We start from the raw sequence: 21,273 nt of genomic DNA, 5'->3' as shown, positions 1-21,273 counted from the left end.
GTCCAAAACTGAGAGCAGACTGCAGCAAAATAAAGACTCCCAGAATTTACATTATAGTTAAATCATTAGACCTTGCAGAGCAAGTATTTCAAATTCCATAGTTGGTACATGAAGTAGTCCATACATTTACTGTTTTATGAGTTTTTACTAATTGATTTCTTTCTGAGATGATTTAAATAAGAATCAAGTAACTCCGTAGTATATGTCACAAGCATACAAGTTAGGGTACCTTCCCAAAGTAAAAAGGAAACTTGTCTTCATTTTCAATGACATGAGCAAATCCACCTTGAAGACCAAAATCCACAGAAAAATAAGGAAGACCTTTAGGAACCTGAAACAAAAGAAGTATTCTTAGATGCTGTTGTTTCTGCAATGTGGAACAATCTGCATCTAAATGAAAACAATGTAAGGAGTTGACACTCAGGGACTCTGTATTTGTTCAATGGCAGATCAAATCAAGTGTGGAGAAGAAATTCTTACTGAAGCTCCTGTTAAACCGTGTAGTTCAAAAGCAACACAAACAAGAGAAAATCTGTAGATGCCAGAAATCCAAGCAACAACACACACAAAATGCAGGCAGTATCTATGGAGAAGAGTAAACAGTCAATGTTTCAGGCCGAGACCCTTCATCAGGTCAGGAGAAGTAAAGATGAGGAGTCAGAATAAGAAGGTGGGGAGGGAGAAAGGAGCACAAGGAAACCCACGTGGAGCTCACAGACTTCATCAATTTTGCCTCTAATTTCCAACCTGCAAATTTACCTGGTTCATTTCTGACACCTCCCTCCCCTTTCTCAATCTCTCTGTCTGAGACAGCTTCTGATGTATATTATAAACTCACTGACTCTCACAGCTCCCTGGATTATACCTCTTTCCACCCTGTTACTTATAAAAATGCCATCCCCTTCTCTCAATTCCTCTATCTCTACCGCATCTACTCTCAGGATGAGGGTTTTCATTCCAGAACCAGAGATGTCCTCCTCCTTCAAAGAAAGGGGCTTTCCTTCCTCCACTATCAACACTGCCCCCAACCACATCTCTTCCATTTCGCACACAACTGCCCTCACCCCATCCTCCCACCACTCCACCAAGGATAGGGTTCCTTTTGTCCTCACTTATCACAGCAACAGCCTCCGTGTCCAGCACATAATTCTCCGTAACTTCCGCCATCTCCAACAGGATCCCACCACGAAGCACATCTTTCCCTCCCCCCCAACTTTCTGCTTTTCACAGGGATCACTCCCCACGACTGCCTTGTCCATTCGTCCCTCCCCACTGATCTTCCTCCTGACACCTATCCTTGCAAGCAGACCAGCCCCTACACCTCCTCCTTCACTACCATTCAGGGTCCCAAACAGTTCTTCCAGGTGAGGAGACACTTCACCTGTGTGTCTGTTGTGGTCATCTACTGTATCTGGTGCTCTGAGTGTGGCCTCCTGTGTATCGATGAGACCCGACATAAATTGGGAAACAGCGTCACTGAGCACCTACATTCCATGTGCCAGAACAAGTGGGATCTCCCAGTGACCACCCATTTTAATACCACGTCCCATTCCTATTCCGATATGTCCATCCATGGCCTCCTCTACTGCTGCAATGAAGCCACACTCAGACTGGAGGAGCAACACTTTATATTCCATCTGGGTAGCCTCCAAGCTGATGGCATGAATATCAATTTCTCAAACTTCCAGTAATGCCTCTCCCCCTTTCTCCTTCACCATTCCCCAGACCCTTTTCCCTCTCTCATCTTATCTGCTTGTCTGTCCATCACCTCACTCTGGTGCTCCTCCTCCTTTTCTTTCTTCCATGGCCTTCTGTCCTCTCCTATCAGATTCTCCCTTCTCCAGCCCTGTATCTCTTTCACCAACTTCCCAGCTCTTTACTCCACCCCACCCCCTCCCAGTTTCACCTTTCACATTGCGTTTCCTCCTCCTCTTCCTCCACTTTCTTACTCTGACTCCTTACCTGTTTTCTCCAGTTCTGATGAAAGGTCTCGGCCCAAAATGGTGACTAAGCTCTTTTCAATAGATGTTGCCTGGCCTGCTGAATTTGTCCAGCATTTTGTGCATGTTGCTAGTTCAAAAGCACTTGTTTATGTTTTTCACATCCCTATGATTTTACACAAATTTACTTCACTCGTGGGTTTGATAAATGCAAAATATTCACCAAAATATATAACTAAGTTGCACTACTGATTTTCTATGAAGATACTGTACATTCTGGTACATCAATATTAGGACACAAATCATGTTACGTTGATTTCAAGTCTTAGTAAAGTTAAAACTGAGTATTCAAAATTCTTAACCTCCTATTCTCCCTACTATTATAGCACCTAGTTAAAACCTGTGACATGGTGGGAGACTATGAAGATGAACTCAGATTGATATATCGGAATATAATGCCATCATATTTTATTATGTTAGATAGTGCTGTTAAATTATTCTACTTTTTAAAGATGCAGTAAGGGGTATCACAACAAATATAAGCAATTACTTTAATTGTTCATGAAGCTCTAATTATCATGCAAGACAACATTTCTGGTGTGTAGTTTTATTCCCGCCTTAATCTGTGATGCCTCTTCACCAAGTATCGGACTGGGGATATCTGTAAAGGCAAGCCTTGCATGAGTGTGCAATGAAAATCTTCCTCCAATCATGCATGAAAAAACTGGCACCTTCTTCCCTGTCTGGCTATTTCAGCTTGTATATATTCACATGCAAATAGTTTATATGACATTGCATTTTAGTTTAATCCCCATATATCCAACTTGCCTTTGACTCCTATATATAAACCAACTCTATGAAAAGAAATTACTCTCGGTAAAAGCAGATATAAATAACATCCATTTCATATGAGCTATGTGTAGAACTCCCAGCAGGCTTCAAGTTTTGAGATACTACAACATTCTGTTTAATTAGAAGTTTTAGTAATGTTGAGTTTAGTGGATTTCTGGTCCAGCAATTTTAAAACCAAATAGCAAAGTAAATACTTCCTTTTTAAAGACTGGTGAAATCGTTTTATGCCAACAAACTATGTTTTCCATAGATAAATTAAAAAATCTATTTGAAAAAACTATGATTATCAAGATTTTAAGACTATATAAAGATAGGTACATTTGTTACGGACACAATTTAAGGCCCTCAATGCAAGGCTCCAGCTTGAGCACACAAAATGAAAGAAAGATAGCTTTTTAGAAAAAGTGCTTTTTAGAAAAAGTGCTTTTTAGAAAAAGTGCAATTTGTTATGAATGGTGATACAATCCTATAATTCAAATACAGCAATTAGTAGTCCAAAACACCGAATGCATTTGAAACTCTTTTAATCCAATATTTGATATTTCATAAAAGCATAAACAATTTAGATAATGCCAATAATTTAACTATTGTAACACTAGGCAAATTAATAGAGTAGGTTCAGTGTAACAGTGCTTTGCAAAGCATTAAAAAATTGCAGTCCATTAGGCTACAGAAGAGAAATAAGAGTTACATTATGAAAGATTTAGTTAAATCAACTACAATGATACAGATATATAACATAGCAAAGGGTGGTGAATATTTTTTCCTTTCTTGCATTTGAATGAACCAGATTCTGCAGCTGTAATGATGAGCCAATAGTAAATGTCCATTAGCATTACACTGTATTAACAGCAATCTTAGTGGAGTAGATATACATATAATAAAATGTTTTCATTGAGGTTTATGCTTAGGGTTATTCTTCAGTTGCATGGGAATCTAATGAGTATTTAAATCAGTATGTTTAGCCACAATTACTACTTTGGGGCTATAAATACATAATTCAGTGAAATTGATTTTTTATTTTAACAAATTCAGTTTCTGGATCAGGAGGCTATTAAAGAAGTTAAATTTTGCTCTCAAAGTATTTAACAAAAACTGCAAGAAAAATCAGAAAAAAATATTCTTGGTGGAACACAGTTTGAAATTTAAATACTCTAGTGCACTGTGAAACACATAGTCATCTAAAGAAATGATTGCTTAGATCTTTGCAATATCCAGTTATTTTATTTGATCTTAGGTATCTTACCCAGACAAAAATAACTTAATTCAATTATTTCATATATATGTTTATATATATTGCATAATTTCTAGATAACGGTAGTAACTACTTACAGCTCTGCGGATATCCCTTATTGAAAGATCAACTAGCTTCTTGTTCATGGCCCACTCTTCATCGGACTCCATTATAGCTTTCTTTCATAAATTGCACAAATAGTAAATGAAAATAATTACATTTAGGGAAAACATTGTGTCAAACAATGTACTTGAATGTTTCCCTGTTGCTGGCCCTATTTACAACACCATTACCATAATGAAATGTTAATGCTTATAAATGCTGTCCATGTAAAATAAAACATTTCGGAACAAAACAAAACTGAAGGCATTGGGCTTCAATTCTATGAGATTATTTAGTACATTTTCCTCATACAATCTAGTGCCTGTACTTATAAAAAACTTCTTCTACATTAAGGTTTAATTGGTAATTGTGCCTAAGTGACAACATGGTTGGGAAGCAAATGACCACTGACAAGAGAAAATCTGCAGATGTTGGAAATCAAAACAATACGCATAAAATGCCGGAGGTACTCAGCAGGCCAGGCAACATCTACAGAAATGAATAAACAGTCTTGTTTCGGGCTGAGAACCTTCATCAGTCCTGATCATCAGTTGGTTCTTAGCATTTGACTTAATGCTAAAACAAATGCTAAGAATATTGGAAATGGTTGATTTGGAGCCGGGAGTAGCACTTGAGTATGCTAGCATAAAAATACTTAAAACTGTAAGCTCTGTCGATATTATAAATATTTTTTTCGGAATGCATTGTATTATAACAGTCAGTAATAATATATATTTCAGTTATATAATATGAAGATTTTACAAGAATATGATCAACACCCATCAACACTTACTCTTGGGTTTAGCTCATAAAGATGTTCATCACTTTGTTGCCTATAGCCAGAAGTAGCTATCTGGACATTCAGCATTTAAGATGTGATAGATCCGAGAAATGCAATTAACTGTCAACATGCACCTTCTTCAGAATATTGGGAAATTTTTCAGAGTTGATGTTGGTTCAAAACAATTCCCAACTTTAGTACAATATATTTTATGTCATCTGTCTTATCTCAAAAGTGCAATGTTTTAATTGCTCCTGAAAGTTTACTTAGAAAGTAGCTCAGCTGTTCACTGCCAAGCATTTTTCCATTTAAAATAAAAGTTGTAATTAAAATAGCATTTTCAAAAGGCATGGGAATGCATGGTAGTGAAGCAGTTTCAGAAGGCAAACAAGAGAAAATCTGCAAATGCTGGAGTGTGTGAGCAACACACACAAAATGCTGAGGAATTCAGCAGGCCAGGCAGCATCTACGGAAAAAAATACAGTCAATATTTCGGGCTGAAACACTTCAGCAGGACTGGAAAAAAAAAGCTGAGGAGTAGATTTGAAAGATGGGGGGAGGGGAGTGTGAAACGCCAGGCGATAGGTAAAACTTGGAGGGTGAGGGATGAAGTAAAGAGCTAGGAAGTTGATTGGTTAAAGAAACACAAGGCCATGGAAGAAAGGGAAAAAAGAGGGGCAAGGAGCACCAGAGGGAGGCAATGGGCGGGCAAGGAGATAACATGTGAGAGGGAAAAGGGGGTGGGGGGGAGGCATCGCCTGAAGTTTGAGATATCAATGTTCATGTCATCAGGTTGAAGGCTGCCCAAACGGAATATAAGTTGTTGTTCCTCCAACCTAAGTGTGGCCTTATCCCGACAGTGGAAAAGGTCATGGATGGACATATCAGAATGGGAAGTGGAATTAAAATGGGTGGCCACTGGAAATCCATCTTGTTTTGGCGGATGGAGCGAGCGTAGATGCTCGGCGAAGCAATCTCATCGATATAAAAGAGGCCAACTGGGAGCACCGAACACAATATATGACCCAACAGACTCACAGGTGAAGTGACACCTCACCTGGAAGGAGTGTTTGGGACCCTGAATGGTACTGAGAGAGGTTGTGTAAAATGTAGCACTTGTAAGGATAAGTGCCAGGAGGGCGATCAGTGGGGAGGGATGAATGGACAAGGGAGTCATGTAGGGAGCAATTCCTGCGGAAAGCAGAAAGTGGGGGGCGAGGGAGGGAAAGATGTGTTTGGTGGTGGGATCCAGTTGGAGGTGACAGAAATTTCAGAGAATTGTGGGCTGGATGCAGAGGCTGATGGGGTGGTAAGTGAGGACAAGAGGGACCCTATCCCTGGTAGTGTGGTGGGTGGATGGGGTAACAGCAGATGTGTGTGAAATGGAAGAGATTTGATTGAGGGCAGCGGTGATGATGGAGGAAGAGAAGCCCCTTTATTTGAAAAAGGAGGACTTTTCCTTCGTTCTAGAATGAAAAGCCTCATCCTGAGAGCAGATGCAGTGGCAACAGAGGAATTCAGAGAAAGAGGTGGCGTTTTTACAAGTAGCAGGGTGGGCTCCTGAGCTCCTACAGCATTTTGTGTGTGTTGCTCTGTTTCAGAGGGGTCCAGTTTCAACTATCGACACTTAATTGAAACAATTCCCATGTTCTGAAAGTTGTGTTAGGATAATGGTGGTTAGAGGAATGTAAGGTTGCTAAATAGGAAGTAATACATAATCTCTGTATTTTCAAAATGAAAATTTATGTACATTTCTAGCACTTACTGTTTCAGTTTATATTTCCTTCATTACCGTTTTTTTCTGTCTCCCCTACACATTTTCTTGACCTCACCTGTCTTAAATGTTCTTCTATACAATTAATTCTTCTCTTGTTTTGTGACCTCAGATCTTAAAAAAGTCAGATTTTATCTTCATTCCAATATCTGCCTGCGTCAGAAGTCATCTAACCACAATTGCATTGCCTCTTCAATTTAGTGTTATTACTGGTTAATTTCCAGTCCTGATGAAGGAGCTACAACTAAATTTAAATCTGTTTTAAGAATAGGAAAAGCTAGACCTACTCAGAAGATCAGTTATCTATGGGGGAGTTAACATATCAGGCCGATAACCATGGTGTTTACTGCCTTACAAATTTTACTTTGGCTGTGATTTGCTATTTATCTTTTATAATCCATTTCTTAGTCTTGATTCTTGCACATTAATTAATGGATGCACATTGTACTAGCAATGTATCCTATAGCTATTCAAAGAGGCAGCAAAGACTTTCTGCATCTCAAGTCTTAAATTTAAAGCCCTTCTCCACTCAAGTGTGAGTTACTGCTGCCTTTCATTGCCAAAGTTCAGATCAGGAAGAGTGGAGCAAGCCTCAGAATCAGTTTTATTATCACTGGCATGTGTCCTGAAATTCGTTAACTTAACCTCAACTTTATATCTGACTTGCCTGATAAAAACATAATGTAGTTTCAAAATGACATTTCCTAAATTTAAGTTTGAATCATTATTAGAAACATTAAAGTGGAATTTTTAAAAAAATGCTCATCAAAAGTGCAATGTTATGATAGTCATGGGGGATTTCAATATGCAGATAGATTGGGAAAATCAGTTTCGTGCTGATTTTGGATCCCATCAGGGAGTGTTTGTAGAATGCCTATGAGATGGCTTTTTAGAGCATCTTCTAAGTTGAGCCCACAAGGGTATCAGCTATTCTGAATTGGGTGTTGTGTATTGAACTGGTTTTGATTAGAGAGCTTAAGGAAAAGGAATCCTTAGGAGCCAGTGATCATAATATGATATAATTTTTCTGAGTTCCTCCAACAATTTGTGTGTTGCTTGGATTTCCAGCATCAGCAGAGTTTGTAATTTGTCTTGCGGTTTGAGATGGAGAAGCTTAAATCAGTTGTATCAGTATCACAGTGGAGTAAAGGGGATTACCAAGGCATTAGAGAGAGGGGCTGACCAAAGTTCATTAGCAGGGGACACTAGCAGGGATGAAGGCAGAGCAGCAATGTTTTTGGGAGTAATTTGGAAGGCACAGGACAGATACATCCCAAAGAATAAGTATTCTAAAGGTAGAATGACACAACCATGGCTGACAAAGGAAGTCAAAGCCAACATAAAATAAAAAGACACATAATAGAGCATTTAATAGAGGGGTAGTTTAGGACCAGAGGAAACAACTTCAGAATTGAGGGTCAACCGTTTAGAACGGAGATGAGGAATTTAAGCCAGAGGATGATGAATTTGTGGAATTCACTGCCACAGACACCTGTGGAAGCCAGGTATTTAGGTGTATTTAATGCATAGGTTGAGAGATTCTTGATGTCAAGGTGTGAAAGAATACAGAGAGAAAATAGGGGAATGGAATTAAGAGGGAAATGTATCAGGCATGATCAAATGACAGAGAAGACTTGATGGGCTAAATAGCTCCTGTGACTTATGGTCTTATGGAATAAAACACGCTGGCTACTTTGCAGACAACTAAAATATTCAACTAAAGCCTCCGTAAAGATCCATTATCAACTTGCTTTCAGGATCAGTACTGCATTAGAAATTAACTACTTAAAATGCTTCTAGTATTTCTGTATGTATTTAGAATTTACCTTAAAGTAAATAGGAGCCATATCTCCAAGTTCTTTTGGCAGTGGAATACATTCATATACCATATGAAATCGTTTCTTCAAACTCATATTTGTCTCAAAAAAAACGCAGTCAAGACCTTTGTCTTCTAACATTTTCACCAAGGTTTTTCGGAAGAGCTGTTAAAAAGAAAGAAATTAATCCCATGACTAACAATGAAACACTACAGTCATCTGGCATCTATGGAAGTGGGGGAATTAGCTGCAAGCAATTTCCTCAAAAAAAAAGCTATTACTGTACATCATACACTAATATTTTACAAATAAACCTTTAGGTAAATTGCTCTACTACATATCGCCATGCACTTTGCTTGGCACTATTTGTCCATTTTATCACTAAGTTCATTTTGCATTTTTGCTTTTATTATCAGATCTGACTGAGAAGCAACATTGAATTCTTTGATACAAACATATTTTCATCTTTTTCAGCCTTTTACATTTCTATTTTCTGTTTTGACATGTCTCTGCATCATATTTTTATTGGGAGTATTAATATTCAACATGTGGATAGCTAGGAGAAGTAATTTACCATTTATGAAATACAACTGGAAACAGTTATCACATATAAATACATGCGAGGTTTGGAAGGTGTACTGCTGTGCTGCAGGCTAATGAGAGCATGAATGAATTCAGAAAGGAAGTCAACTTGCCAAATAGAAAATATTTCATGTAATTGCTTAATATTCTTAGCAATTGTTGCTGGTTGCATGACATTTCCATTTTCATAAATATCAGACAAACAAGAGTTTACTATATTTCTAAATCATCTAATGACTGCTCCACAATGGCTGTTTGGTTCATAGAAATTTGTCCTTACAGAATTCACAAATCACTACCTAAAATTTGAGGTATGAAATAAAATTCATCCTTATGGAATTTGTGGGGAAAAAAATCAAATAAAACATTTTTTTCCAATGAGCATTTCTTGATGCATGGACAAATAACATGGCATTGCAGTACAGAAAAATACACAATATAAGCAATTTTCTAGGAGCATAATCACCCTGGTAACACAGGGTTCAATGATTCAATTTAATATTAGAGAATATCTACAGTTTACAACCTGAAATTCTTACTCTTCGCAGACATCCATGAAACAGAAAAACCTCTATTTCAAATCCGTGAACATACTTTCAATTTAACGTTAGTCAAAATGTTCATTTCAGCCTCTTATTTAGAGATCAATCAAGGATAGTGCCATTTGCTCTACATCGATAGCATTTTTAATTTCCATTCATTTTCGTAAATCTTTTAATACGTAACACTTTCTAGTTATCTGGTTGTACAAATTCAGTTTCCGACAGGTTTGAAGTTTGATTAATTAAAACAAACTGCAACATTTTAACAGGATACAAAAAATACCGTAATCTTACCTGCACTTCCTCCCAGATATCTTCATCCAACAGGTTACCTGCAGTATGATGCTGGAGGGGTACTATTAGGCAGTGACCATCTGTCATTGATTGGTAATTAGGAAGGCACAAATATACCTGGGGAGGAGAGGAAATGTCTGAATTCACATAATTAAGCTAAATGAAGAAAATAGTTTGGTTAGTCAAATATAATTTAGTTCAAGATCTAGCTGCTCCTATGTATAAATAAATGCCTGTCTCACTTATCATGTTTTTGATGAAATCAAGGCATATTCAGAATAGAATTTTTTTTTAAATCAAGAACATACCTGGTGATGTTTTATATTAACTATCCATGACTAGTCAAGGTAGTCTGATTATAATAGGAGTGAAGTACTTTGTTCAGTGGGGTGGTTATATTAGTGTCTACATGGATCATGTATCATTTTATTCAGTTCTTAAAAGGAAAATAAGGTATGACAAAGTGCTGAAGATCCCAACATTTTCCAATGGGACTGGTCTTGACAAGAAGAATGGCTGTAGAAAAAGCTGAAAAAAATAGCTCTCACACCAGAAAGAGGAAGGGAGATAACAGTGGGACACAACGCCAATTCTTTCAGTGCTCCATGAAATGCAGCAACTGCATCAGGTCATACAAAAAAACATATTGAGCACATTTCTGTTATTTTTAAAACTGTGCTCTAATACAGCATTCAATTATTGGAAATCCGTGGAATAAAGCTATTACTCTTTGAAGTAAATTACGCTTTACTTGAAAATAAAATAATCCCCTGATACAATGCAACAAATATGATAGCAGATTTGCTTATTTCTTATAAAATTTCTGGATAGAAGATTAATTACAGGGTGCAAAATTTAATTACACATCCCCAGAAGATCGCACCATAATCCCTTCCACACGTTCTTGCTCTCAATATTTTGGCACATCTATCTCAAGCCCAACTCCTCATTATCCAATAGATAATTTTTAGCTAGTGATCAAACAGTCCTTGATCCTCCAGAATTTAAAACAATATGTCTAAAATGTTAATGGAACAAAATATTCATACCCCTAGAGCTTTCCTTTCAACAACAATATCCCTCAGATAACTTCTTAATTCAGGACATTCAACTAGACCAAATTTGTAAGAGACTGCAAAGACTATTGTAAAACTTTTTTCTTTGTATTGACTCAAAAAGTCTATTTACCTACCTTTACACCAATACTAATGATAAGGTGTTTTGGAAGTTCTGGGTTATCAAAGCAGTATTGGCATTTCTCCATCCGCTTAGCCAAATGCTTATGTTCATGCATAGCTTTATTTCGTTGCCTTTCACATTCACGACCTGGCTGATCTTTTCTGGCTGCTTTTGACACAAACATGTCATCCAATGTGTAGTAGTCCCTATCCATTTTCTCAAGAAACTACAGAAAAACATAAAAATGAGCAATTGAAAATATCAAGGTAATTGCCACAAAGATATGAATGTTATTCCTTGATCTTTATGTATATACATCAAAATAATGTTGAGGCCCAAAAGCAATTCATTTAAGAAAAGTAAAGGAGATTTGTTTATTTCATTCCACTGTACTTCTACAAATATCATTTTCACCCATTATGCTGTGATTGGTATTAGCATTCTAAGATTCTGGGCTTTTACATGATTTACTTTATGAATTAATTAAAATTTCTGAAAGAAATAGAGTTTGCAAATTTAGATCTTTTTACTGCAACTAACAATTGGTTGAAGTGCTAATACATCGGCCCTTTGACAATACTGAGTTATTCCAAATGATGTAATTCAGAATCCATAGTTCCAAGAAAATGAAATGCAGCAAACTTGATTCCTGTTCACTGAACTGATTTGTCTGTCTCCAATCCTCAGGGATAATTGCACTTTTCAGTTTTGTAACAAAGTCAATTTGCTAATCAAGCCAAGACTCTGAATGAATTGGCAGCAAAGGCAGCACAGCAAGTACACACTCAAAAAGAGATAAACAAGGGGTACCTGTTACAGACATAAGCTTTTATGATAAACTGAGCCACCAAAGATTACATTCAGGGCACCTGTTCCCACATCTATAACCCCCACAATGCTGGTGATGTCAGGAATAAAATAATAATACTACGGGGACACCTCTTTTTTCTTTATCAGGGAGAGAGAGAGAGCCTGTGGTATGTCGAATACCAGGTGAATGAGTAGTCTTTGGAGTACTGCAAGTCTGTGTCTTTATTGATGTTTTGCTGCATGCTTGAGTGCTTGGTAGGGGGCGCTGATGCCTTTTTGCAGGTGATGGGGGGTCATTGCCTTGTTGCTGCTTGTGCGTGGGAGGGGGGAGTTGGGGGAGGCTTTGGGGTTCTAACATTTAACTATCATTCATTCTTCAGGGCACTCCTCTGTTTTCATGGATGCTTGCAAAGAAAAAGAATGTCAAGATGTATACTGTATACATTTCTCCGACATTAAATGAATCTATTGAAACCTACTAATTTTTGGATGTGTCATAATATAAACTGCAATAATTGAAATACCCTTTCAAAAACAGCATGGTGACTTATCTGAAAATGTCCTTGAATGCTTCATGAGTGAAAGCAGAAATCATAAAACTGAACAATTGGGTATGTCTCAGAGAATCTGCTGAGTATATACATCCTATTGGATGAGAGCCATCAAAATGATTTAGTACTGCAAAGTGAAACCATTTTGCCTTAGACTCCTCCCTATATATGAATCATGCAATTAGAATTCACACTTAAAAAATCACTGTATAATTGTCAGTTAGAAATACAGAAAATCTTCTGGGAAAAAACTATCATTGGCATGTGACTGCACTGAGAAAATACATGGAACTCACAACTGGCATCTATCTATATTGAAATCCTTGCACATCATGTTATTAACAAAAATCGCTGTTTAACTTCTGATAGGTTCTTCACCATCCTAAACATTCCTAACTTTAACTAGTTATGGAGGAAATCAGTTTTCTCATTAGGACAATTTCAAATTTAGACCAAATTTGCTTAAGGTAATTAATTAAGTACCATCCCTTGTAACAGGTCAAATGCACTCTCAAACACACTATGCACTTAAGGAAAACATGATAAAGAAGGTATTGTTTCTCCTTTGTACTAGATTCTAAGAGTACAAAAATAACATTATTTAGTAGAAGGCATCATTTTAAATATTACTTTTCCTCTCAATGCATACAATTTTGAGTTAAGAATAACAATTCTGATTAATGTTGAAGTCCTGACCATCACAGAGCATTTCAAAGCCTCTTCCAAAGCACTGTTAAATTCTTCTATAAGCTATACAGGCTTAAATAGGCAAATCCATGAACTAAAAAGTTGCAAATATTTATATTTTAAAACACATGCCACATAAGTATTTACAATTTCAGTACAGGTTCCACAAGGCAAGCATTTGTTTTCAAAATTTTTGACTGTGACAACAAAGATTCTTGATCAGCACTGTAAGTCTTGTTATTATGCTATGGTTGATAGCACAGGACAACAAAGATTTTTCTTCCTGAATACTTTTGGGTGTACTTTATAGATTTTGGGCTGATCATGAAAATCACCATGAAATTTCCCTATCACACAAGATTTTTTTAAAAAATCGCTTATGTTTGTTATTTCAATTCATAATTAAAGTCAGAATAACTGATGCCAAGAATAAAGAAGGCATTTTTATTGGTTCACAAATCAAACAGGTCATCAATGACAGGCAATTTGAAGAATTTCTAGTGAGACCGGAGAAAATCGTATGCAAGTATTCAAGGATGTTGTTGAAAATTTTCTTGGCAACTACGGAGCACCAAACTATGTGCAGCTGGTTGACAACATGCTTTAAGCGTACAAAATCATGAAGTGCAACATGTCTCTAATTTTCTGCATTCCCATTTAGACTTCTTCCCTGTAAATTTTGGCACTGTCAGTGACAAGTAAGGTAAAAGGTTTCACCAGAACATTGGTTTCATGGAGAAATGATACCAAGACAACTGGAATCCATCATTGCTGGTTGATTATTGCTGGACACTTAAGCAAGAAGCCTCAGACACTGAGGACAAATAAAAACTATCAACAAAACATTTTAGCTTAGTTGAACTATTGCAAAGCACCGATATGCAATTAAACACATTATATCCAATAAAAGTAAATTTCTTATTTCTCCATATTCCTAAATGATATAAGAAATCTGAAGTTATATCTGTGTTCAGCTTCAAGCGGTCTATCATAAACAAAAACAAAATTCTGAGGAACAACACTTTCGGAAAAACATGTTGTCCGTGTAGGGCTCTGAGTACCATTAACTGTGGTGTTAACTGTTCAGGCTAACAAAATGGCTTCTCTGTATTGTTATAATGAAATGGCTTCTCTGTAATGTGACCTAATGTTGTAATGGGTTTCTATATCTGGAATCTTTGGCTTATGACTGCAGATAAGGGGGGAACTAACCAATGGAGAGTTGTTATGCTATCTTCTATGTGTGAGTTCAGCTGGAGTTCGCGGTCTTTTCGGGAGGCGAGCAAGGAGGACAGACGTGTGGGGAGTGGACAGCAGTTTCAGGGCGGCGGATACTAGAAGTCAGCAGTTCGGTCAGTGGCCGAAGGATGTTGTGGATGGAACCAGAGGCGTGAGCTCCAAATTATTAAAATATTATGTGCACAAACTGATAAACTTACTGATTTGGTGCCTTTATTTTATCTGTTTCTACTAACCCATCACTAAGAAATCATTATAAAGTTGAAATTATTTACTCGCCTTTGGTGTATTGTTTGATGTTTGTGTTGCGAGCATGTACTGGGGTGTATCACACCGTATCCACACCGAAGTAATTGCACTGTTGGCGGCGTGACAGCGGTTCACCCTAGGCGAACAGGAATATTTGTGCTCACCTGCAGTATTTTGAATTTTAATGCTATATCGTCAAACAAAAATGAATAATGAACCAATTCCTTTGTTACAGATTACTGTATCTTTAAACATTCACATTACTATCAACTCGTTCCATATTTACAAATAGGACAATTCTCTGAAGCGTTGGGGGGGGGGGGGAATTTTTATAGATATATCCCATATCTACCATAGTCAGGCAGCTATATACCTATCAATCTATTTCAGAGTTTGACTGTTATGAGGAAAGCTGGGCAGAAGTGGAACTAGTGACTAAAGGCAAAAGAAGAGCTCTCCTTGCCTACAAGAATGATCCAGCCCCAGAACTCAAAACGTTCTTAAGGCTGCAAGAAACACAGCCCAGAAAATTGCTTGCCACTGCACCAACAACTGCTGACTCAACTAGCAAAACAGTATCCAGACTGCTGCAGACACAAGGGATGCACAAGGCATTAAGATGGCCACAGGTCCCTCTGCCACCAAGACTACCATCTGAAGTCTGACTGGAGAAGTCATATCTGATCAAGGCAAGCAGCTTCAGTGCTGTGTTGAGTACTACATAGAGTTGTACTCAACCCAGAATGTGGTCACAGCGCTGTACTTCAGGCCATCGCAGATCTGTCAACACTGGAAGAACTAAGTAAAGCCATTGACTATCTCACTTCTGGGAAAGCCCCTGGAAATAATGGTATTCCTCCAGAAGTTTTGAGGAGTAACAAACCAGCATTGCTGCACCATCTGCACAAGCTCCTCTGTCTCTTCTGAGAGAAAGGCTACTTACCACAAGACATGCGAGATGCCAACATTGTCACCTTTTACAAGAAGAACAAGAGTGATCACAGTGACTGCAATAATTACCGCAGCATCTCCCTCCTCAGCATCGTGGGAAAGGCCTTTGCCCAAGTCATTTTGGCACAGCTGCAGCACCTTCCTCAACATGTCTATCCAGTGTCACAGTGTGGTTTTATATCAGGCAGGTCCACTGCAGTTATAATCTTCACACTATGCCAGCTGCCGGAGAAATGATGAGAGTAGCAAAAACTAATCATCACATTCATTGACTTGACAAAGGCATTTGAATAATCAGAGGTTGGCCCTTCTGGTTGCTGCAGAAGATGGGTGCCCTCCAAATCCGCTGGACATGATCACTTCCTTCCAAGACGACATGCACAGTACTATCTGCTTTAATGGTGCAACTTTAGAAGCCTTCCAGTGAGAAGTGGAGTAAAGCAATGCTGTGTATTTGCACCAACACTCTTCAGCATCTTCTTCTCCAGGCTGCTTCAGTATGCTTTGAGAATGTGCTTACATACCAGAGCTGACAGCAAACTCTTCAATATTGCTCACTTTCGCTCCAAGACAAAGATCCCAAAAGTCTTTGTTTGCAAGCAGTTGTTCGCTGATGATGCAGCTATGACTTCACACAAAAAAAGCCCAATCACAGCACCTCATCAATCTGTTCCATGCCTGCAAGGAGTTCGGGCTGATCATTTGCTTAAAGGCTTTAAATGTAAAGGCCCAGGACACCGACTCCCTCCACTCCATTACCAGTGATGGTCAAGCTTTAGAGGTAGTTGACTTCTTCACCTATCTTTGGTCAACCATCACAAATACTGTGTCTCCATGCTGAGCTGAGCAACAAAATAGCTAAGGCTACAGCTGTCGTGGCTAGGCTGAACAAGTGAGTGTGGAGCAACAGCAATTTGACTGTGAGTACCAAGCTGCACGTGCACCAAACCTGAGTTATTGGCACTCTCCTCTACGGCAGCAAAGCCTGGACAATCTACGTTAGCCAAGTGAAGAAACTGGATAGCTTTCACCTGTGCTGCCTCAGATGGATCTGCACATACCCTGGCAGGACAGAGCCACAAATACAAATGTGCAGGCATCTCAACCACGTTCACCCTCCTCAGCCAGATGTAGCTCAGATGGTTAGGACATGTCAGGCAAATGGGCTCTGATCGAATCCCAAAAGACCTGCTGTATGGGCAACTGGCAGCAGGTGAACACCCACCTAGTTGCCTACAGCTTTGCTTCAAGGACATCTGCAAAAAAGATCTGAATGCCAACATCAACATGAACAACTCAGAAGACACAGTAGACTACTGGGCCATTCAAAAGCGTGTGCAAAGAGCAGAGAGTACCCGCATCAATGAGCTGGCTGCCAAGAGAGCTTGAGAGAAGGACAGGGCCACTCCAACAAGGTGCCCATCTTCCTTCACCTGCAGCCAATATGGAAGAGAGACTGTCACTTCGAATCTCCTTGGCCACTCTAAGAAGTGCACCACCATGAGCTGACTTTTCTCCTTTTCTTACTCACTGTCTTTCGAGACAGAAGGATGCCAATCACCCATATTTATTGTGCAAAATAAATAAATGCAAAACTACTTTTTCCTATAATTCTGGATGGATCAGTTTCTCAAATGCTATATTTAAATATTTCCATAATGCTCTAGATACTTCTTACAGCAACCAATTTTTAAAATACTAAAAGGATTTACTACATGGAAATTATAATGACCTATGTTAATAAATATTCTGATCAAATATATTAAAACATTTAAATATTGACATACTCCTCAGGGGTTTGTAAATTAGTGGTACAAGTAGCATCACAACAAATATTAATTATTGTTTTATTAATTCAATCCGCAATATAGCTTCAACTTTTGAAAGTTAACTACATCACTTCTGAGAAATTCAGTATTTTTAAGGTCAGTAGTTCATAAGTGGGCAATAGTAAAGTTCATAGAAACACAAATTGAGGTAAATTGTATTTAAAAATAATGCAGATTTAACACAGTTATATTTCCCAAGGCATTTTACAGGAACAATCACCAGCCAAAATGTGACATCTTACCGCATACAGTAACCTGGATTAATGTTGCCAAACCAGAAGTCAGCAAAGGTCAGCAAGCACACTGGTTATCAATGTTCATTTTTGATAATACATTTTTGCCATTGATCAATATCATTACTGTTAAGGACTACAAAAGCATTGTGTGAATTCAGTACGATGAACTATGTGCAGTCAAGATCATTATAAAAAGGTAATAGGAGAATTGTTAAGAAAGCTACAATGAATTTAAAATAATACCCTAATTACCTGCAGCCAAAAGGATTCACTTTTACAAGCACTATTCAAAGATTATAATGAACAAGTGATAAATGAGCAAATTAACCACATACAAATGTATGTATCATAAATGGACTGCACTACACTCTTACTCATGGCTGAGTATTTCCCATAATTGCTGCTTTAGCTGCAAATTTACTCTATAGACATCCTGTTTTAAAACAGATTTAATAATCAGTGATACTAATACAAGTAATTACTTCTATTCCCAAATACAGTATTATGTTCTTTGATTTGACTCATTTGTATGTGAAATGACTTCAGAACTAGAGCATTAGAGCCAAGCCGCACAGATACAGGCCCTTCTGCTCAGCCAGTCAAAGCCTACCACAGTGCCCACTCAACAGCCCCAATTTCCTGCTTTTGATCTATATCCCTCTAAATCCTGCCACTACTTGTACCTATCCAAGTGTTGAACCTGCCTCAACTATTTCCTCTGGCAGCTCATTCCATGTACTTACCACCTTCTACACAAAAACGTTGCCCCCCCCCCCCCCCCCAAGGTCTCTTAAATATTTCCTCGCTCAGCCTAAGCCTATGCCCCCTAGTTTGGGGAAAATACTGTTAATATCCACCTTGCCTATGCCTCACATAATTTTATGCACTTCAATGTGATTACCTCTCATTCTCCTATGCTCCTAGGAATAAAGATCTAACCCTTTTGTCCTGCCAACATACTGTTAAATCTCTGCAATCTTTCCAGTTTAACCAACTCTCTCCTGTAACAGGTGACCAAAACTGTACACAGTACCTTCAAGTGCAACTTCACCAATGACTTTCACAATTACAACAGAATGTCTCAACTCTTACAGCATCGATGCCCTCACTGATGATGGCCAGCATACCTTTTACACCACCCTAACTACTAGAGATGCTATTTTCAACAAACTATACACCGGCACTCCTAGGTCCCTCTGTCTCATTGACTCCTTAGTGCCCCACCAGTCATTGTATAGGTCCTACACCAGGCCGAATAAACCTGTGAACAAAGAACCTGAGTTTCAACTGCACTGCAAGGAGTGGCCGATTTCCACAACATGTAGTTCCCCAATTATTGGAGCAAGCAGCCCCCATTAATACATCATATCTTAGTTATTCCAAGCTGATGATTAACATTTCATGCTCAAATTTCACATGATAAGTTTGTAAGAATAAGACACTCAGGAGTAAGATGTAGCATGATCAAGAGCACTGAACACCAAGGCTTTAAATCATCTTACTGGGTTGATGTTAAAATATAAAAATTTTTAAAGCTCATTGTAACCTCTTCTGGAGCAGGGATGACCTGTAAAACAGGGACAGGTTGTACATAAACTGGAGGGAAACTTGTATCCTGACCAGGAGGTTCGCAAATGCTACCCAGGAGGGTTAAAACTAGTTTGGCAGGGGATGTTATGGGATTTCAAAATAAAGGTAGTGTTTAGTCTCTTAAAGAGTATTGAGGTGGATCAGTCCCTCGGGCCTGTTAGGATGTATCCCATGTTATTAAGAGAGGCAAGTGAAAAGGTTGCTGGGGTCTTGACTAGCAAGGACATTTTTGTGCAAACATGAGGAAATCTACAGATGCTGGAAATTCAAACCACACACACAAAATGCTGGTGGAACACAGCAGGCCAGGCAGCATCTATAAGGAGAAGCACTGTCAACGTTTCGGGCCGAGACCCTTCATCAGAACTAACTGAAAGGAAAGATACTAAGAAATTTGAAAGTAGTGGTGGGAGAGGGAAATGCGAAATGATAGAAGACCAGGGGGATGGGATGAAGCTAAGAGCTGGAAAGGTGATTGGCGAAAGTGATACAGAGCTGGAGAAGGGAAAGGATCATGGGACGGGAGGACTCAGGAGAAAGAAAGGGGGAGGGGTGAGCGCCAGAGGGAGATGGAGAACAGGCAGAGTGATGGGCAGAGAGAGAAAAAAAACAACTAAATATTGTCAGGGATGGGGTAAGAAGGGGAGGAAGGGCATTAACAGAAGTTAGAGAAGTCAATGTTCATACCATCAGGTTGGAGGCTACCCAGCCGGTTTTTAAGGTGTTGTTCCTCAAACCTGAGTATGGATTCATCTTGACAGCAGAGCAAGCCATGGATAGACATATCAGAATGGGAAAGAGACGTGGAATTAAAATGTGTGTTCACTGGGAGATCCTGCTTTCTCTGGCGGACCGAGCGTAGGCGTTCAGCAAAACAGTCTCCCAGTCTGCGTCAGGTCTCACCAATATATAGAAGACCACACTGGGAGCACCGGACGCAGTATACCACACCAGCCAACTCACAGGTGAATTTTCGCCTCACCTGGAAGGACTGTCTGGGGCCCTGAATGGTGGTGAGGGAGGAAGTATAAAGGCAGGTGTAGCACTTGTTCCGCTTACAAGGAGAAGTGCCAGGAAGAAGATTGGTGGGAAGGGATGGGGGGGACAAATGGACAAGGGAGTCGCGTAGGGAGTGATCCCTGTGGAAAGCAGAAAGTGGGGGAGGGGAAGATGTGCTTGGTAGTGGGATCCTGTTGGAGGTGGCGTAAGTTACGGAGAATTATACGTTGGACCTGGAGGCTGGTGGGGTGGTAGGTGAGAACAAGGGGAACCCTATCCTGAGTGGGGTGGCAGGCGGGGAAAGGCCATTTTTGTGTCCTTTCTAGCCACAGGCAAGGTTCCAGAGGACTGGCGAATAGCTAATGTTGTTCCATTGTTTAAGAAGGGAACCAGGGATAATCCTGGAAACTATAGATCTAAAGTCTCACATCAGTGGTATGGAAGATACTAGAGAGAATTCTTAGGGATAGGATTTAAGAGATTTGAAAAACCATGGTCTAATCAGGGAATGCCAGCATGGCTTTGTGCTGGGCAAGTTGTGTCTTAGCAACTTGATTTGAGTTTCTTGACAAGATGACGGGGTGATTGATGAAGACAGAGCTGTGGGTGATGTCTGCATGGACTTTAGTGAAGTGTTTGACAAGGGCCCTCGTGGGAAGCTCATCCAGAAGATTAAGATGCATGGGATCAATAGTAAATTGCCATTTGGATTCAGAACTAGCTTGCCCATAGAAGGACAGAGGGTGGTGAACAAAGGGATTTGTTCCAGATGAAGGTCTGGGATTAGTGGTGTTCCACAGGGATCTATACAGGGACCTATGCTGTTTGTGAAGTATAGAAATGACCTGGATGAAAATATAGATAGCTGGGTTAATAAGTTTGCAGATGATAAGAGGATTGGTGGTGCTGTGGATAATGTAGATGACTGGCAAAGAATACAGCAGGATATGGATCAGATGCAGCTATGGGCGGGGAAATGGCAGATGGAGCTTAACCTGGTCAAATGTGAAGAGTTATACCTTGCTAGGTCAAACA

General features: G+C 39.0%; 1 protein-coding gene across 2 annotated transcripts in view; it reads right to left on the bottom strand.

Moving 5' to 3' along the window:
• Positions 1–21,273, bottom strand: part of cwf19l2 (CWF19 like cell cycle control factor 2) — a 146,194-nt gene that overhangs the window by 7,260 nt on the left and 117,661 nt on the right. For both annotated transcript variants that reach the window (XM_059964303.1, XM_059964302.1), the window contains exons 13-17: positions 11,111–11,323; positions 9,919–10,035; positions 8,510–8,665; positions 4,125–4,205; positions 230–331 (exon numbers count right to left, since the gene is read on the bottom strand). In XM_059964303.1, coding sequence (XP_059820286.1) covers positions 230–331; positions 4,125–4,205; positions 8,510–8,665; positions 9,919–10,035; positions 11,111–11,323 — 669 coding nt within the window. The remainder of the gene's footprint in view (positions 1–229; positions 332–4,124; positions 4,206–8,509; positions 8,666–9,918; positions 10,036–11,110; positions 11,324–21,273) is intronic.

Source organism: Hypanus sabinus, chromosome 3 (assembly GCF_030144855.1).
Source record: "Hypanus sabinus isolate sHypSab1 chromosome 3, sHypSab1.hap1, whole genome shotgun sequence".
Lineage (NCBI taxonomy): Eukaryota > Metazoa > Chordata > Chondrichthyes > Myliobatiformes > Dasyatidae > Hypanus > Hypanus sabinus.
Note: the sequence above shows the minus strand (reverse complement) of the source record. Positions and strands in the feature narration are given on the sequence as shown.